The sequence below is a fragment of the Oncorhynchus gorbuscha genome, linkage group LG18, assembly GCF_021184085.1.
Source record: "Oncorhynchus gorbuscha isolate QuinsamMale2020 ecotype Even-year linkage group LG18, OgorEven_v1.0, whole genome shotgun sequence".
Taxonomy (NCBI): Eukaryota; Metazoa; Chordata; class Actinopteri; order Salmoniformes; family Salmonidae; genus Oncorhynchus; species Oncorhynchus gorbuscha.
The window spans coordinates 22,292,079-22,312,827 of NC_060190.1; the positions used below are offsets into that span (position 1 = coordinate 22,292,079).

General features: G+C 42.9%; 1 protein-coding gene across 4 annotated transcripts in view; it reads left to right on the forward strand.

Moving 5' to 3' along the window:
- The window catches only part of slc29a1b (solute carrier family 29 member 1b), a 38,174-nt gene that overhangs the window by 12,546 nt on the left and 4,879 nt on the right, over positions 1-20,749 (forward strand). For all 4 annotated transcript variants that reach the window (XM_046312427.1, XM_046312430.1, XM_046312431.1 and 1 more), the window contains exons 2-11: positions 3,128-3,204; positions 3,653-3,734; positions 4,140-4,318; positions 5,257-5,396; positions 8,796-8,930; positions 9,030-9,127; positions 12,195-12,273; positions 14,381-14,460; positions 18,926-19,034; positions 19,239-19,324. In XM_046312427.1, the coding sequence (XP_046168383.1) occupies positions 3,179-3,204; positions 3,653-3,734; positions 4,140-4,318; positions 5,257-5,396; positions 8,796-8,930; positions 9,030-9,127; positions 12,195-12,273; positions 14,381-14,460; positions 18,926-19,034; positions 19,239-19,324 (1,014 nt within the window). In that variant the 5' untranslated portion in view covers positions 3,128-3,178. The remainder of the gene's footprint in view (positions 1-3,127; positions 3,205-3,652; positions 3,735-4,139; positions 4,319-5,256; positions 5,397-8,795; positions 8,931-9,029; positions 9,128-12,194; positions 12,274-14,380; positions 14,461-18,925; positions 19,035-19,238; positions 19,325-20,749) is intronic.

Here is a 20,749-nt window from a genome sequence, read left to right on the forward strand (position 1 = left end):
ATTAGGCTACTATTCATCTCAGTTTGGATTAAAAAACGATTAGGAGAGCCTCCCTCATGATTTGAGGTTTTCTTTAAAAAATCTCTACTTACTTTCACAAAAGATTGTACTGCATGTACCTTGTATTCAATAGGACAAATGTTATTTTGCTTGGGTGTGGCATTCGTCAATCGTTGAGCTAACACATTTTGATATTTCACAAGGACTGCCACGTCTTTGGAAATAAACCCCTCATACCTATTTATTTCTGAAATCACATGGGATCTTATCCAGAGTTAATGTCACATTCTGACCTTTGTTATTTTGTTATGTTGTTGTTTTAGTATGGTCAGGGCGTGAGTTGGGTGGGTAGTCTATGTTCGTTTTTCTATGTTGTGGTTTTGTGTTTGGCCTGGTATGGTTCTCAATCAGAGGCAGGTGTCGTTCATTGCCTCAGATTGAGAATCATACTTAGGTAGCCTTTTCCCACGTGTTTTGTGGGTGATTGTTTTCTGTTATGTGTCTGTCACCTTACAGAACCGATTCATTTTGTTCTCTTTTGTTATTTTGTTTAGTGTTCTCTGTTTTATAAATATAATGATGAACACTTACCACACTGCTCTTTGGTCCTCACCTCATTCCAACGACGAGCGTTACAGTTAAATTCCTTTATCAAATCAAATGTATTTATATAGCCCTTCTTACATCACCTGATATATCAATGTGATGTACAGAAACCCAGGCTAAAACCGCAAAACAGTGAAGCAATGCAGGTGTAGAAACACGGTGGCTCAGAAAAACTCCCTAGAAAGGCCAAAACCTAGGAAGAAATCTAGAGAGGAACCAGGCTATGAGGGGTGGCCAGTCATCTTCTGGCTGTGCCGGGTGGAGATTATAACAGAACATGGCCAAGATGTTCAAATGTTCATGAATGACCAGCATGGTCAAATAATATTAATCACAGTGGTTTTTGAGGGTGCAACAGGTCAGCATCTCAGGAGAAAATGTCAGCAGGCTTTTCATACCCGATCATTCAGAGTATCTCTACCGCTCCTGCTGTCTCTAGAGAGTTGAAAACAGCAGGTCTGGGACAGGTAGCATGTCCGGTGAACAGGTCAGGGTTCCATAGAACAGAACAGAATAGAATATAATAGAATAGGCAGAACAGTTGAAACTGGAGCAGCAGCACGGCCAGGTGGACTGGGGACCACAAGGAGTCATCAGTCCGGGTAGTCCGGAAGCATGGTCCTAGGGCTCAGGTCCTCAGAGAGAGAGAAGGGAAGAGAAAGCGAATTGGAGAGAGCATACTTAAATTCACACAGGACATCGGATAAGACAGGAGAAATAGTCCAGATATAACAGACTGACTCTAGCCCCCAACACATGAACTACTGCAGCATAAGTGCTGGAGGCTGAGACAGGAGGGGTCAGGAGACACTGTAGGCCTGACTTAACCTCACACAGCTTTCACTCAACTCAATCCTGCCAGCAACATCATTCCATGCTGTTGCGTCAGACATGACTACTCCTACTGACTTGAGATAGTTGTATATGTTTGATTTGGAGCTACGGTCTGTGTAAATACAACTGCGCCAGGAAAATGTATGTAGAATTATGCAACATTGATGCCTTGCACGTCATGGTACAGTGTACTGTGTGCTGTAGACCAACAATGCATTTGGATTTTAGTGCACAGTTCATGTGTTTTTAAGAGAGAGCTTTCCTGATTTTGCACAGTGTAGACAAGGCTGTTCGTAGGCTATTGGTTGACCAAATGGTAGTGGGCTCTATACTCATTTGCTTACCGTGTAATGTTTAGAGGCTTGGAGGGTAGGGTTATTGCATTTATACCCCTAAACTATTTGTTCAGTTTTTTACATCTGCACCCTGTCTGACTGATCATTATAGCCTAGCCTACTACATGCACAGTACTTTTGCGCAACACATAAGTGTCTTGATACATGTGTAGCGTGGCATATGTGAGTGCTCTACTGCTAACGCTCAAGCCCCTTAAGTGCAGGGAGTAGAGCACATGCTGAGTTGCATTTGCTAACCAGAGGAACACAAGACCTAGGCTAAATTTGAGAAAAGGAGACGGTTTTTAAAGAAAAAAGGTCTGTGAATGTGCATGCATGGGTGAGGGATGGACAGAGGGTGGGGGTGGCAGAGAGAGAGAGGGATGGACAGAGAGAGAGTGATAGAGAGAGACAGGGAGGTGTGCATCTCATTGATTTCACCCCAGAGACACAGGGCAATGAAAAAGGTAAAGGAAGGAAGTTATTGATAAGGTTGAATTGCACATTGTTAGAATGATTAACCTAATCAGACCATCCATTCTGACCAGTATTGTCCTAAGACTGAACACAGTAGGCTACCTTGTGAGATGTCATAGCCTACAGATCCCAATTGAAAAGGCCCGTACAGTTATTAAGCAGATAGTGAAAAATAATGTAGCTTATTCGTTTTAAGTTGTTATTCTTTTGATACATCACAGCTCTCTTCTCTGTAGTGTGGGGAATATGGAAAAGCGTGTCGGGAGGCTGTGGGGCAGAGTAGACATTAAATGCACACATAGTTGTGCTGGGAGGAGTGAGAGCTTCCCTGATTTTTGGAGGAGTCAACATCTGAGTTCTTAGAATGTCCATTAGCCTACCTCTCAACTTTAAAAAAAAAATAAGAAGCTGACAACTGTCTGGAAATGGGTAGTTGATGATACTGAGTCTGTTGCTGTAAGTTTTTGATCTCTCATTATCACATTGCATGATGCTCTCTCTGTCTAATGCCTCGATGTTTGGTAATATTACGAATATCAATCTTACATTGTACAGGAGCAAAAACAACTGTAGCCTAGGCTATTAGTCAGTATGCTACTGAATAGCATGCAAAGAGTCAGCAGATCTTCATTTCAGTCATTCAGTTGAAGTTTCAGCACAGTGGAAATGTAGTCTAACCCTAGTTTTCAGATCTCATAGCCCCATATTCATTCAAATATGATTTTTATTCCACTAACCCAGTTCAAGTTCCTAAAACCCTCTTTCCATTTTTTTCTCTAATGTAGTTGATACATTGAGTTTGTTTTCTTGTTTTCCTCGACATGACTAAAGGGAAAAAACATGAAATGTTTTTCAATCCAACCCATTTCTTTCAGGTTTGGTGCTGAAGTGGGGAAAAGGGTGATAGTAATCACTGAAGCTAAATAATGACCGTCCACGAGCCAAAAGACAAGTGAGTAGCAGCCTCCTTTATGTGTTCAAAGTGTATGGTGACATTTTGACAATGCGCCCTCAGTATCAAGATACAGTATCAAGTTTCTGTGACACACTTGGTTACTTCTCTGCACCAAATGGTAATGTAACTGCTATGTTAGCCTTTGGATTGGAAGTGTGTTACGAGTTCCCCTAAGGGAGTTAACTCTTCAGGGACTGTGGTTAGCGGGCCCACTATGAGGTCACTCAGACATCCAGGGTTCCCCCAGTGGTTGCACACAGTCCTGCAGAAATTACTAGAATTTGCTATATTGAATCCCCCACATTTTGTATCATAACAGTCAAGTAATTACCATTCTACCTTTATCATTTCTGTTGGCCTACATAATATGGTATCTTTTGTCAAATTACAAATAACGTCTGTAACCCTAGTTTCCTCTACTCTACTCTACTCTGTCATCCAACAGAAACAATGGCGTGTGGCTGATCTTTTTCATGCTGGGCTTAGGAACGCTCCTGCCATGGAACTTCTTTATGACAGCCACCATGGTAGAGCACACAATATTTTTTTATCATCTACCTTAAGATTGTGAATAATTAAAGAATATATTTCAACGATACAATGCCAGAGCTTTTAGTGAAATGTCTATCAATTTCTAAATATGTCTCAAGTCTTACTTTTCAGATCTTCTTGATAGCCAATGATTATTAACAGAAGTATTGATAACCCCTAATCTACTCATTATAATAATTAATGATGATTTTAAAGTAAATAGCATTTTATAGCATGCTCAATGTGCTTCACATAATTGTATATTTTATGCATTATTGTATTTCTTCCACTAAAGATGTATAGCACCCACAAGGGTGATGCATGGTAGACATGTTGTGCCAGAACTATCACCACACATCAACAATTAACACAAATTAAGTGGCTGTCCTCTGTCTATACAGTATTTTAGCAGTCGTCTCAGAGACAACTCCCAAATGGGCACCAACCTGTCAGGAAATGGGACCGGGGCAGAAGGGAACAACCGTAGCCTTTTGGAGGCCAAGTTCAATAACGTAATGACACTTTGTGCCATGGTGCCTTTACTGGCCTTCACCTGTCTCAACTCAGTCCTGCATCAAAGGTTTGTCCACCACCCCAACCACATCTTTCCTAATGCATTAAAGCACTACTCCAAATGTTACATCTTGAAGATGCACTACAGCTATCTTTTAACTTTTCCTGTTGAAAAACAATATACCAAGTATAAATGCAGTCATGTACACAAACAAGGGCGAGATGGGTCCTGTTATGTCTGGCGAAAACCAAACACTGCATCCACAGTAAGAACCTCATACCAACAGTCAAGCATGGTGGTGGGAGTGTGATGGTGTGGGTATGCTTTGCTGCCTTAGTACCTGGACGACTTTCCTTAATAGAAGGAACCATGAATTCTGCTCTGTATCAGAGAATTCTTCAGGAGAATGTCAGGCCATCCGTCTGTTAGGTGAAGCTGAAGCGTAGTTTCGGTCGTGCAGCAAGACAATTATCCAAAACACACAATCAAGTCTACGTGAACATTGCTAAAAATAAAACAAATGTGAAGTTTTGGCCCACTCATTGGCTAGAATGGTCCCACCGGATCTCTCCTCCTCCCACCTGCCTTCCATCTTTGAGGACATGTATTTCCATTGTTAGAGCAGTCACTAGAAGTATCTTGCAAATATAATAGACAATCTTTGACTAGAGTAGGACTTTAATCTTTTGCTGGACATCTAATATGATAATGTGTGCATGTATTGAGCAGGCATGTTTAGATTTCCTTTGGGGTTCAACTTAGACAATTGTACCCTTTTTACACTATCTTGCCGACCCAAGCGGCACTGTACTAGAGCAGATATATTATTTTCACATTGTCCTTTCTAGCACGTTTCCAGCAACTACAGTGGATGCGTAGCCAGGCCATTGCATTTCAGCTTGGCTCTGCCTAGTACATTGTGAAAAGTGTACTAGGCAGGAGAAACACTCGTAATAAGCATACGATTGACCTCAGATATTTCTCTTCAACTCTCTAACTCACAGGATTCCTCAGAAGTTTCGGATCATGGGCAGCCTGGCAGTGATTTTGGTGGTGTTTCTTCTGACAGCCATTTTGGTTAAAATAGAGATGGCACCCCTCCCCTTTTTCACGTTGACCATGATCAAGATTGTCATCATAAACTGTGAGTTTTTGCGGCCTTTCTCGTGTCCCCTTTTTGCCTCCTTCCTCCCTCTTTTTAACATGTCAAATCTTTCCCCCTTCAATCCTCTGAGTTGTCCTGAAAGTAGAACTAGTCCTCAGCACCCTCAATGTAGTATGTCTTTATTTAAGATTTTACATTTTGTTCATTAGCAGATGCTCTTATCAAGGGTGACTTACAGTCAGTGCATTCAACTAAGGTAGATAGAACAATCACATATCACAGTCATTGTAAAGAATAACATTCCTCACTAAAGCATCTATCAGTAAAATCAGTGCTTGTAAGATAAGACAAGTGTTAGTGCAAGAATGACAAGTAAGGTATTCGTTTTAGGGGGGAATTCACAATGCAGAAGGTTGGTGGCACCTTAATTGGGGAAAATGGGCTTGTGGTAATGGCTGGAGTGGAATAGGTGGGATTTGTCGTGGAATATTCTAATCAAGTGAGAGAGACTTTGTCACTTCTTCAAACAATCATCTTTATTCAATATCAATTAATTATTGCAATAGTGAGCCTGGTCGACCCCACACCCTTGAGTGTTGGACCGAGTAACCTAACCTTTACACAAATGCAGAATACTGTTTTTAGCTGACACAAAAAATGCTTAATCATGATTGGATCCACACATCCCATGCAGATTGGGGCATCATAAGCCACTCTGGGTTCATCCTGTCATTATCTGCACGTGTGTTGTTGTCTTAACCCCACCCTGATTTAGTTTCCCAGATGCAAGGATGATTTTAAGACAATGAGGGATTGTTCTACTCCTTAGCTATCTCTAGTAAAACACATTATTGTCTATGTAATGCAGTCTTTAACTAATTTGTCAGCTCAAGCCAAGTGTTTTCTTTCCAATGCTTCCAGTTATATGCATATCCTGGCTTCAGGGCCTGAGCTGCAGTTTACTTTGGGCATGTCATTCAGATAGGAAGTGGAGAAAAAAGAGGTCCAGCCCTAAGAAAAATATCAAGAATATATTAGGGAATCCAATATGGTGTAGCAGTGGGATGTTTTGATTGTCTTGTCCCATCCCTTGTATATATCGTTTTTTCTTCGTATATATTTTTAATCTCATTTTTCCATCTACGGACTGAACATACTCTCCTGCAACCCACCTCACCCACTGCGGTATGAATCTGCTATTTTTATACTTTAGAACCGTAACCCCCTTCAAGCTAGCCAGCTACTAGCTAGTTGTCAGTTAGCCAACATCGTTAACTGAGACATCTGCCAGCTTCCGCCCGGTCAACTCCTGCCAGCCTGCACAGCGCAATATCAACCCAGAGCATATCGGACTGCATTTCTCCACCATATCTCCGGATTCCTACCACAAGCTCTGAACCTCTACTCCGGATCGTGACAGTTAGCTAGCTGCTATCTGAGTGGCTACTCCTGGCTAATGTCTCTGTCCCGAAGCAAGCATCAGTTAGCCTGGAGCTAGCCTCGAATCTAGGCCCATCTCCCGGCTAGCCGAATAGATCTATCAAGCAATTCCTTGACTTATATTACTTCACCTATCCATCACGACTGGTCTGCCGACATAACCGTTCGAGGGGGTTTCAACAGGCTCCCCCGTTGCGACGTCCCCCTGAGGCCCATCTGCTAGCCTGCTGCTAACCCCAGCCTGCTAGCTGTCTGAATCTCCGTGCCCCCAGCTCGCCGAGCTACTCACTGGACCTTATTATTACTCAGTTACACATGCCTCTCCCTAATGTAAATATGGCTTGTCTATTGCTGTTTTGGTTAGTAATTCTGTCTTATTTCACTATAGAGCCTCCAGCCCTGCTCAGTATGCCTTAGCTAGCCATGTTCTTCCACCCCCCACACATACAGTGATCACACCTGGCTTAAATGGTGCTTCTAGAGACAAAACCTCTCTCATCGTCACTCAATGCCTAGGCTTACCTCCACTGTACTCACATCTTACCATACACTTGTCTGTACTTTATGCCTTGAATCTATCCTTCCGTGCCAGAAACACTTGACCCAAGTTAAACAATTTAAAGGTAATGCTACCAAATACTAATTGAGTGTATGTAAACTTCTGACCCACTGGGAATGTGATGAAAGAAATTAAATCTGAAATAAATATTTCTCTCTAGTATTATTCTGACATTTCACATTCTTAAAATAAAGTGGTGATCCTAACTGAGGCAAGTCAGTTAAGAACAAATTCTTATTTACAATGACGGCCTACCAGGGAACAGTGGGTTAACTGCCTTGTTCATGGGCAGAACAACAGATTTTTACCTTGTCAGCTCAGGGATTCGATCTAGCAACCTTTCAGTTACTGGCCCAATGCTCTAACCACTAGGCTACCTGCTGCCCCAATACATAGGTATTAATCTTGTCCAGATAGGATAGGGCAATGCGATGGCGATTGCATCATCTGTGGATCTATTGGGGCAGTAAGCAAATTGGAGTGGGTCTAGGGTATCAGGTAGGGTGGAGGTGATATGATCCTTGACTAGTCTCTCAAAGCACTTCATGATGACAGTCATTTCGTTCAGTTACCTTCGCTTTCTTGCGAACAGGAACAATGGTGACCACAGACTGGGTTAGGGATTGATTGAATATGTCAGGAAACACACCAGCCAGCTGGTCTGTGCATGCTCTGAGGATGCGGCTAGGAATGCAAGGGTTAACACGTTTAAATGTTTTACTCATGTTGGTCCTCAGTCTTTGGTAGCGGGCTGTGTCGGTGGCACTGGTTTGTCCTATAGGCCACATGCGTCTCATGTTTGTGCCGTTGAATTGCGACTTTACTTTGTCTCTATACTGTCGCTTTGCTTGTTTGATTGCCTTGCGGGGTGAATAACACTATTTGTATTCGGTCATGTTTCCAGTTGCCTTGCCATGATTAAATGCGGTGGTTCGCGCTTTCAGTTATTAACCATCATTTCTATAAGGCACAACATAATCTGAAACACAACCAAGAAAAACTGCAAATGCATCCAACAAGTTTGTAGAGTCACAAGTTTGATGTAGTCATTGTGTGCCAGGAATATGGAAACCAAATACAAAAATGTTGACTACTTTAATACACTATAAGTGAATTTGTTCAAATACTTATGACAAATACTTCCATTTCTAAATGGCAAAACAGATGTGTATGATAATACCCTCAAATTAAAGGTGACAGACATTCTGTACTGTTGCCCCATGAAACATTTGATATCAAATCCAAAATACTAGAGAACAGAGCCAAATTAAAAGATTTTGCTTCACTGGCCAAATAAATATGTTGAGTAGTGTACGAGCAGTAAATGGGGCAGATTGGGATCACTTAATGAGTAGTCATTAATTCATCAAGCGATAATTCCTTGCTGTATGACTGGACTCTGGTCATAATTATGACTGTTTTTTTTACAACCTCTTCAGCCTTTGGAGCTATCCTGCAGGGCAGTCTGTTTGGCATGGCAGGCCAGCTGCCTACCAAATACACCACACCCATCATGAGTGGGCAAGGCCTGGCGGGAACTTTCGCTGCCTTCTCCATGATCTGTGCTATCTCAAGTAAGTCTGAGAGATGATACAGGGGTTGGGGGCAACAGTGGCATTCCAAAGTCAACTCTTTCTCTCGCTCTCTCACTCTCTCTCTCTCTCCTTCCCCAGGTGGCTCGGAGATAAATGACGCTGCTTTTGGATACTTCATCACAGCCTGTGTAGTGATCTTATTGGCCATAATATCCTATGTGGTCCTCCCTAAACTGGTAATAACTCAACTCTGGATTTTATGTTATTACATCAATTTGGCTGAAAAAGTGCTTAGGAGAGTTTACTCAATGATAATAAGTAATGCAAATAATGCTTTCGGGCAATTTACCGTAATAGTTACCAAACTTTGCAACTGCACAGTGTTTACTGTAAATGTATTTTTGTAGAATGCATTACATTTACATTTAAGTCATTTAGCAGACGCTCTTATCCAGAGCGACTTACAAATTGGTGCATTCACCTTATGACATCCAGTGGAACGGTCACTTTACAATAGTGCATCTAAATCTTAAGGGGGGGGGAGGTGAGAGGGATTACTTATCCTATCCTAGGTATTCCTTAAAGAGGTGGGGTTTCAGGTGTCTCCGGAAGGTGGTGATTGACTCCGCTGTCCTGGCGTCGTGAGGGAGTTTGTTCCACCATTGGGGGGGCCAGGGCAGCGAACAGTTTTGACTGGGCTGAGCGGGAGCTGTACTTCCTCAGTGGTAGGGAGGCGAGCAGGCCAGAGGTGGATGAACGCAGTGCCCTTGTTTGGGTGTAGGGCCTGATCAGAGCCTGGAGGTACTGAGGTGCCGTTCCCCTCACAGCTCCGTAGGCAAGCACCATGGTCTTGTAGCGGATGCGAGCTTCAACTGGAAGCCAGTGGAGAGAACGGAGGAGCGGGGTGACGTGAGAGAACTTGGGAAGGTTGAACACCAGACGGGCTGCGGCGTTCTGGATGAGTTGAAGGGGTTTAATGGCACAGGCAGGGAGCCCAGCCAACAGCGAGTTGCAGTAATCCAGACGGGAGATGACAAGTGCCTGGATTAGGACCTGCGCCGCTTCCTGTGTGAGGCAGGGTCGTACTCTGCGGATGTTGTAGAGCATGAACCTACAGGAACGGGCCACCGCCTTGATGTTGGTTGAGAACGACAGGGTGTTGTCCAGGATCACGCCAAGGTTCTTGGCGCTCTGGGAGGAGGACACAATGGAGTTGTCAACCGTGATGGCGAGATCATGGAACGGGCAGTCCTTCCCCGGGAGGAAGAGCAGCTCCGTCTTGCCGAGGTTCAGCTTGAGGTGGTGATCAGTCATCCACACTGATATGTCTGCCAGACATGCAGAGATGCGATTCGCCACCTGGTCATCAGAAGGGGGAAAGGAGAAGATTAATTGTGTGTCGTCTGCATAGCAACGATAAGAGAGACCATGTGAGGTTATGACAGAGCCAAGTGACTTGGTGTATAGCGAGAATAGGAGAGGGCCAAGAACAGAGCCCTGGGGGACACCAGTGGTGAGAGCGCGTGGTGAGGAGACAGATTCTCGCCACGCCACCTGGTAGGAGCGACCTGTCAGGTAGGACGCAATCCAAGCGTGAGCCGCGCCGGAGATGCCCAACTCGGAGAGGGTGGAGAGGAGGATCTGATGGTTCACAGTATCGAAGGCAGCCGATAGATCTAGAAGGATGAGAGCAGAGGAGAGAGAGTTAGCTTTAGCAGTGCGGAGCGCCTCCGTGATACAGAGGAGAGCAGTCTCAGTTGAATGACTAGTCTTGAAACCTGACTGATTTGGATCAAGAAGGTCATTCAGAGAGAGATAGCGGGAGAGCTGGCCAAGGACGGCACGTTCAAGAGATTTGGAGAGAAAAGAAAGAAGGGATACTGGTCTGTAATTGTTGACATCGGAGGGATCGAGTGTAGGTTTTTTCAGAAGGGGTGCAACTCTCTCTCTCTTGAAGACGGAAGGGACGTAGCCAGCGGTCAGGGATGAGTTGATGAGCGAGGTGAGGTAAGGGAGAAGATCTCCGGAAATGGTCTGGAGAAGAGAGGAGGGGATAGGGTCAAGCGGGCAGGTTGTTGGGCGGCCGGCCGTCACAAGACGCAAGATTTCATCTGGAGAGAGAGGGGAGAAAGAGGTCAGAGCACAGGGTAGGGCAGTGTGAGCAGAACCAGCGGTGTCGTTTGACTTAGCAAACGAGGATCGGATGTCGTTGACCTTCTTTTCAAAATGGTTGACGAAGTCATCTGCAGAGAGGGAGGAGGGGGGGATTCAGGAGGGAGGAGAAGGTGGCAAAGAGCTTCCTAGGTTTAGAGGCAGATGCTTGGAATTTAGCGTGGTAGAAAGTGGCTTTAGCAGCAGAGACAGAGGAGGAAAATGTAGAGAGGAGGGAGTGAAAGGATGCCAGGTCCGCAGGGAGGCGAGTTTTCCTCCATTTCCGCTCGGCTGCCCGGAGCCCTGTTCTGTGAGCTCGCAATGAGTCATCGAGCCACGGAGCGGGAGGGGAGGACCGAGCCGGCCTGGAGGATAGGGGACATAGATAGTCAAGGGATGCAGAGAGGGAGGAGAGGAGGGTTGAGGAGGCAGAATCAGGAGATAGGTGGGAGAAGGTTTGAGCGGAGGGAAGAGATGATAGGATGGAAGAGGAGAGAGTAGCGGGGGAGAGAGAGCGAAGGTTGGGACGGCGCGATACCATCCGAGTAGGGGCAGTGTGGGAGGTGTTGGATGAGAGCGAGAGGGAAAAGGATACAAGGTAGTGGTCGGAGACTTGGAGGGGAGTTGCAATGAGGTTAGTGGAAGAACAGCATCTAGTAAAGATGAGGTCGAGCGTATTGCCTGCCTTGTGAGTAGGGGGGGAAGGTGAGAGGGTGAGGTCAAAAGAGGAGAGGAGTGGAAAGAAGGAGGCAGAGAGGAAAGAGTCAAAGGTAGACGTGGGGAGGTTAAAGTCGCCCAGAACTGTGAGAGGTGAGCCATCCTCAGGAAAGGAGCTTATCAAGGCATCAAGGCATCAAGCTCATTGATGAACTCTCCGAGCTTGAATGCTCTGTATACATTGTTAAAAGTAGTCTTTGTGCATAGAGTTGTATGGATTGTTATACTATGAAATCAAAGGGGTTTTTTTGGTATACATTTTAAGGTGAAAAATTGTTACCCTTTCACAACATTTAATTCATTACTTATTGATTTTCCTGTGTTGTTAAAGGACCAAAATGCATAATACCTCCATTTGATCCATTCCAGTTGATATCCTCCGTTTAACTACCATCCCCACTGTGAGATAATTTGTCGTTCTGAACCTTACTTTAGGAGTTCTACCAATATTACAAGACCCAAAGTGGAAACAGAATTAGTGATGAGGAGAACAAGCTGGATCTACTCAATCAAGGTAAAACGACAGCCATTTCTGTTTCTTAGATTTGTGAAAATATTAAATGAAGAAATAAGACAAAGACTCGAAATTGAGCTCGGGTGCATCCTGTTTCCTTTGATCATCAATGAGATGTTTCTACAACTTGATTGAAGTGCACCTGTGGTACATTAAATTGACTAACCCTAACCCACACCTGTCTATATGAGGTCTCATTGTTGACAGTGCATGTCAGAGCAAAAACCAAGCCGTGAGCTCAAAGGAATTGTTCTTAGAGCTCCGAGACAGTATTGTGTCATATCACAGATCTGAACAAGGGTGCAAAAACATTTCTTGCACTCTTTGATTATCCCCAAGAACACAATAGCCTCCATCATTCTTAAGTGGAAGAAATCTGGAGCCAATAAGACTTGTCCTAGAGCTGGCCGCCCGGCCAAACTGAGCAAACAGGAGAGAAGGGCCTTGGTCAGGGAGGTGGCCAAGAATGCAATGGTCAGTCTGACAGAGCTCCAGAGTTCCTCTGTGGAGATAGAAGAACCTTCCAGATAGACAGCCATCTCTGCAGCATTCCACCAATCAGCCCTTTATGGTAGAGTGCCCAGACGGAAGCCAGTCCTCAGTAAAAGGCACATGACAGCCCGCTTAAAATTTGCCAAAAGGCACCTGAAGGACTCTCAGACCATGAGAAACAAGTTTCTCCGGTCTGATGAAACCAAGATTGAACTCTTTGGCCAGAATGCCAAGCGTCACATCTGAAAGAAACCTGGCACCATCCCTACGGTGAAACATGGTGGTGGCAGCATCATGCTTTGAGGATGTTTTTCAATGGCAGGGACTGGGAGACTAGTCAGGACCAGGGGAAAGATGAACTGAACAAAGTACAGAGAGCTCCTTGATGATAACCTGATCCAGATCGCTCAGGACCTCAGACTGGGGCGAAGGTTCACCTTCCAACAGGACAACGCCCCTAAGCACACAGTCAAGACAACACAGAGGTGGCTTCAGGACAAGTCTGTGAATGTCCTTAAATGGCCCAGCCAGAGCCCGGAATTGAACATCTCTGGACATACCTGAAAATAGCTGTGCAGCAATGCTTCCCATCCAACCTGACAGAGCTTGAGAGCATCTGCAGAGACGAATGGGAGAAACTCCCCAAAAACAGGAGTGCCAAGCTTGTGGCGTCATACCCAAGAAGACGCATGGCTGTAATCGCTGCCAAAGGTGCTTCAACAAAGTACTGAGTAAAGGGTTTGAATACTTACAGTATGTAAATGTCAAATTTCAGTTTCTTATGTTTTATAAATTAGCAACATTTTCTAAAAAGTGTTTTTGCTTTGCAATGTGGAGTATTGTGTATAGATTGATGAGAGGAAAAAAACAGTTCAATCAATTTTAGAAAAAGGCTGTAATGTAACAAAATGTGGAAAAAGTCAAGGCTCTGAATACTTTGAATAAACTATGTTGAATCGTACCTCTTGAATTGTTCTGACATTAGAAGCTAGTAGCCTAGTCAAGGATGCATCATGCAATATTTCAACACTACAATTGTGAAAGACCAAGTGGAACAAAAGCAACCTTGAATTTGGAGGTTTAAAATATCCCTCTGGTGGCCAAGACCTACTTTCAGAAATTATGTTGTTTGGTGGACATAAAGTCTAAGATCTTTGATAGGCTGATGTGGAATTTGTTAGAGGAAATAATCACCGGACAGGACAGCTGGTCAGGTTAGGGCTAAATGTGCCAGGCTATCTTATGGGAACAGCTATCAATTTATGTAGCATTGGATCACATGCATCTGGCTGATGCACATTTTGAGACAAAGCAAAAAAATGTATTAAGAAAAAGTTTCATGTTTGCAAGTACGGCCCCAATCACGCTGTACTCCTGTTTGTTTTATTGTAAACAAACACTCTATAGTCTCAAAACATGGTTAAAACTGTAATGTTAATATCATGGATGGTCAGTCCTTGCATCCATAGCTCTGTCTATGAATTTGAAAGTGGTTACATTTCTCCAGCCCCATCCCTCAGCTGTTTACTGAAACAGTGGAGGGGGTTTCTGCTTTGCTGTTGTTTGAGCTGCAGATTGCCCCTTTAATGGATTGCCTTGTTCCTTAACCTCTCAGAAAATGCAGCAGAGACTAAACCAGTTTTCAAAAAAGGAGAAGAGGAGCAAAACGTGTCCATGTTGACCATCTTCAAGAAGGTAAATTAAGGGCTGGATTCAATCTATATTGTTGAAGTTCAACTTTATTGAATGATTGAAATGTAAAGGCAATGTTCCTCATGAAATAGTACCCGCAAAACACCAGTCTCAACGTCAACAGTAAAGAGGCGACTCCGGGATGCTGGCCTTCTAGGCAGAGTTACAAAAAAAAGCCATATCTCAGACTAGCCAATAAAAAGAAAACATCGGCAAAAGAACACAGACACATGGACAGAGAAACTCTGCCTAGAAGGCCAGTTTTATTGCTTTTTTAATCAGCAATGTTTCATTGGAACACAGGAGTGATGGTTGCTGATAATGGGCTTCTGTACGCCTATGTAGATATTACATTAACAAAATCTGCAGTTTCCAGCTACAATAGTCATTTACAACATTAACAATGTCTACATTGAATTTCTGATCAATTTGATGTTATTTTAATGGACGAAAAGTGTCTTTATTACATATCTTTTATTAAGTCTTTATTCATGTAAATAATCTGATTTATTGAATTCAAACCCCTTGACTTTTTCCGCATTTTGTTATGTTACAGCCGTATTCTAAAATTGATTAGATTGTTTTTTTCAATCAACACAATACCCCATATTGACAAAAGAAAAACAGGTTTTTAGAACTTTTTGCAAAAGAATATAATATCACATTTACATAACTATTTAGACCCTTTACTAGGTACTTTGTTGAAGGACCTTTGGCAGTGATTACAGCCTTGAGTCTACTTGGGAATAACGCTACAAGCTTGACACACATGTATTTGGGGAGTTTCTACCATTCTTCTCTGCGGATCCTCTCAAGCTCTGTCGGGTTGGATTGGGAGTGTCGATGCACAGCTATTTTCAGGTCTCTCCAGAGATATTAGATCGGGTTCAAGTCTGGGTTCTGGCTGGGCCACTCAAGGACATTCAGAGACTTGTCACAAGCCACTCCTGCATTGTCTTGGCTGTGTGCTTAGGGTCGCTGCCCTGTTGGAAGGGGAACCTTCGCCCCAGTCTGAGGTCTGGAGCAGGGTTTCATTAAACCCACTCCTCAGTAAAAGGCACATGTCAGTCCACTTGGAGTTTGCCAAAAGGCACCTAAAGGACTCTCTGACCATGAGAAACAATATTCTCTGGTCTGATGAAACCGATCCTGACTAGTCTCCCATTCCCTGCCGCTGAAAAGCTTCCCCACAGCATGCATCACTATAGGGATGATGTCAGGTTTCTTCCAGACAGGACGTTTGGCATTCAGGCCAAAGAGTTCAATCTGGGTTTCATCAGACCAGAGAATCTTTTTTCTCCATGGTCTGAGAGTTCTTTAGGTGCTTTTTCTGAAACTCCAAGCAAGCTGTCATGTGCCTATTACTGAGGAGTGGCTTCCTCTAGACACTCTACCATAAAGGCCTGATTGGTGGAGTGCTGCAGAGATGGTTGTCCTTCTGGCATGTTCTCCCATCTCCACAGAGCAACTATGGAGCTCTTTCAGAGTGACCATCGGGTTCTTGGTTGTTGGCCAAGGCCCTTCTCCCCCTATTGCTCAGTTTGGCCGGGCAGCCAGCTCTAGGAAGAGTCTTGGTGGTTCCAAACTTCTTCCATTTAAGAAAGATTGAGGCTACTGTGTCCTTGGGACCTTCAATGCTGCAGACTTTTTTGGCACCCTTCCCCAGATCTGTGCCTTGACACAATTCTGTCTCTGAGCTCTACGGACAATTACTTCGACCTCATGGTTTGGTTTTTGCTCTGACATGCACTGTCAACTGTGGGACCTTATATATACAGGTGTGTGCCTTTCCAAATCATGTCCATTTAATCTATTTTACCACAGGTGAACCCCAATCAAGTTGTAGAAACAACTCAAGGATGATAAATGGAAACAGTATGCATCTGATCTCCATTTTGAGTCTTATAGCAATAGATCTGAATACTTAGGTAAATAAGATATTTCTGTTTTTTTATATTTAATACATATACAAACATTTCTAAAAACCTGTTTTCGCTTCATCATTATGGTTTATTGTGTGTAGATTGCTGAGGATTTTTTATTTTATTTAATCCATTTCAGAATAAGGCTGTAATGTAACAAAATGTTAACGGGTCTGAATACTTTCCAAAGGCACTGTATATATTAAAGGGAACTTAATTGAATATAACATGCTTTTAAAATTCAGTATTGGTACACAGTTTCGACTTACAAAATCAAAGGAGACTCATTTCGTGAAACGGCCCAATTATTTTTTTAATTACAGTTTGTTAAGCTCTTTAGCATGTCGAATGACCAGTCACTTTCACAGCAAATTAGTTTTGGAGTTAAAAAAAAAAAAGTATTTCAATTCACTTTATGAATTGGAAAATCACGAAAACCAAGACACTCTTTATATAACTCCTTAAAATGGATTAACTTGCCATTTTTCCAAGACTACGAAAGTAGATCCATAAACCAAAGAGCACCTTCAATCACACTGTTGATGTTCTCCAGGAACTAGATTCTGCAGCGGGCTGATTTTTATCTTGAGCAGATAGTCGGCGTGCCGGAACATACTTACAAATCATTTGTAGACTGCAACTTGACCACAAGAAGCCCAAACAGACATAATGTTTGACTAAAGCATAATAGTTTCAAACCTTGCTCACATTTGTACATGATCACGTCGTGTCTCTCTATTATGTGTGGGAATAATTGGGGGCAGATTTCTTTAACAAAAATGGCTTTTTTTGTGTCTTTTACCTCCAAAAAATAAAATTCCACTCAAAATGATTATAATTTATGTATATCTTTTCCTCAGAAAACTTGGTAGGCCAAATATACCATCGGCGAGTTAGGGAACCTTGTTCTACAGCTGATCCACATACAGCTCTCAATCTTTCTCCAGGGTTGAATTAACTGAGGGATGCAAGCACAATAGTGCTTGACAAGGGTACAGTTGAAGTCGAAAGTTTACATACACTTAGATTGTCATTAAAACTCGTTTTTCAACCACTCCACAAATTTCTTGTTAACAGACTACAGTTTTGGTAAGTCGGTTAGGACATCTACTTTGTGCACGACATAAGTCATTTTTCCAACAATTGTTTACCGACAGATTATTTCTGCTTTAGAAGCTTATGATAGGCTAATTGACATCATCTGAGTCAATTGGAGGTGTAACTGTGGATGTATTTCAAGGCCTACCTTCAAACTCAGGGCCTCTTTGCTTGACATCATGGAAAAATCCTCAGACCTCAGAAAAAACATTGTAGACCTCCACAAGTCTGGTTCATCCAAACACCTGATGGTACCATGTTCATCTGTACAAAAAATAGTACGCAAGTATAAAAACCATGGGACCATGCAGCTGTCATACCACTCAGAAAGGAGACGCGTTCTGTCTCCTGGAGATTAATGTAATTTGGTGCAAAAAGTGCAAATCAATCCCAGAACAACAGCAAAGGACCTTGTGAAGATGCTGGAGGAAACAGGTACAAAAGTAGGTTTATGCACAGTAAAACAAGTCCTATATCGACATAATACGAAAGGCCACTTCGCAAGGAAGAAGACACTGCTCCAAAACCGCCATTTAAAAGCCAGACTACGGTTTGCAACTGCACATGGGGACCAAGATTGTAGTTTTTGGAGAAATATCCTTTGGCCTGATGAAACAAAAATAGAACTGTTTGGCCATAATGACCAGCATTATGTTTGGAGGAAAAATGGGGAAGCTAGCAAACCGAAGAACACAATACCAACTGTGAAGCACGGGGGTGGCGGCATCATGTTGTGGGGGTGCTTTGCTGCAGGAGGGTCTGGTGCACTTCACAAAATAGATGGCATCATGAGGGAGAAAAATGATGTGGATATATTGAAGCAACATCTCAAGACATCAGAAGTTAAAGCTTGGTCGCAAATGCATCTTCCAAATTAACAATGACCCCAAGCATACTTCCAAAGTTGTGGCAAAATGGCTTAAGGACAACAAAGTCAAGGTATTGGAGTGGCCATCACAAAGCCCTGACCTCAATCCTATAGAAAATTTGCGGGCAGAACTGAAAAAGTGTGTGCGAGCAAAGGAGGCCTACAGGTGGACTGGGCCAAAATTCACCCATTGTGAAGCTTGTGGAAGGCTACCCGAAATGTTTGACCGAAGTTAAATCATTTCAAAGGCAATGCTACCAAATAGTAATTGAGTGTACGTAAACTTCTGACCCACTGGGAATGTGATGAAAGAAATAAAAGCTTAAATAAATGATTCCCTCTACTATAATTCTGACATTTAACATTCTTAAAATAAAGTGGTGATCCTTTCTGACCTAAGACAGGGAATTTTTACTAGGATTAAATGTCAGGAATTGTGAAAAACTGAGTTTAAATGCATTTGGCTAAGGTGTATGTTAAATTCTGTCTTCAAATGTATATCCACAGGGTAAAAGGTGTCTGTGGTGGCCTCAGCTGGTCTAATGTGCTTTCTTCTTAAGCTCTGATCCATTTAATCTAGATCTGGGTCCTGGCTCTCTCTGTGTGTTTTGCCTTCACCATCACCATCGGCACCTTCCCGGCAGTCACTGTGGATGTGAAGTCTACCATCGCTGATGGAGGCACCTGGGGTGTGTGTGGGTGAGGGTGGGTGGGTGTGGTACATGTATGCGTGTATCTATCTATGATAAGAGCACGGTTTATGAGTCCATATTAGAGTATATGACTTATCATTTTGCCAGCATTTACAACATGATCATATTCAGTCATTCACAACCAATGAAACACAAATGAACAGACGTGGTCTCTTATTGTACATTGCTCTCTCGTCTCAGAGCTGTACTTCATCCCCGTGTGTTGTTTCCTGCTCTTCAACCTCAGCGACTGGGTTGGGAGAAGCCTTACTGCTGTGTGTATGTGGGTAAGTCACCAAAACAAAACACTTGTAAATAGAGTGAAAGAAATTGGTCAGTTTTAACGGAAAGGCCTGAAACTAACTGATTCGTATTCAAGTTTTTCATATTGTGAACTAAGGATTCCAGTTTACAGGTCTGGATTACATTTAGCTCTCCACACACAATGATGTGATAATGTCCTAGAAGCCCTGGTTTGGAGGATAGCCTATATGTGACCCAACAACTTTGTTAGATTATGTCATATATTGCGATTTAACTTTTTGGATTTGTTGTTGTTGTTGAATCAGATATTCAAAATGATATGTCATATACACTATAGATGGAGGAAGCAAGGGAAAGTTATGCTGCTTTGAATGTTGATAAACCTGTAAAACCAGGAGACAAATAGGAGAAAATGCCCTTGAAAGATTTTGTAGAGATGTTCATACCTGTTATAGAGCTCACCCTTGTTTGCACCCATTCAGCATCGTTCACACCCTCTTAAGCCTTAGCCACGCTCATTTCTTTATATCAGCATTGCATTTTCCTCCAGCAAGTGCTCTCTACTTAAACTTTTGCCCACTGAGCTTTGTCGATGGCACCGGCTACATTCAGGGCAGCAATGTTTTTGAGAACAGTACCAACACTTTTGCAGTTGTCCATAGATATATCGTTCCAAAAATCGGTGGTAGCAAAAGATGATCTAAATAATGGGGAAGCACCCATTCTGTTATAGACAGAAGCATGTGACATAACGGACCAATAAGGACTCATCTCTCGACATGTCCAACCCCTCAATTGTTTTTCAAATGGTCCTACAGTGTAGTAGGAACCTGTGTTCCCTGGATCCTGTAACCAGACACGGGTGTTAGGCCCGAGATTAAGTCGAGGGCCAGCAAACCTTGCCAATAAATTCTCTATACCACGGCTTCAAAGTTATTATCACTTTTATACAATGGTTACCAACATTAAAATAATTATGAACATATAATATTTTCATTAAAAATGTTGTTTATTCATATTACTTCCACGAAGATATAGTCCAGAGGTTGCTACCCATGCCCACTGGTAGTTCGTTCGATTTGCATTGTTGCCAGCTATGCCGACTGGTCATTTGTTTGAATGACATCATTGCCAGCCAATCCGACTGGTTGTTAGTTTGATTAGAAGGTTGCTACGTCAAACAATAATGTTTTCTATGGAGGCTCTTCCCGTTTGCTAGCTCGTGAACTACACAGCTAACACAATCACTTCAAACTGAAGCCGGAAAAACCGCAAACTAGCTGCATTTGGTTTTGTTTTACCAGTTTTTTTGTAAATGAAAAGGAATCTCCACACACTGAGGATGAATGCACAATTTTCAATATATTTACGCTGAGTTTTCAGTCGTCAAACCTTCATCAGAGCATATACAAACACACTGACAGAGGCCACATATAGACAATATAAAC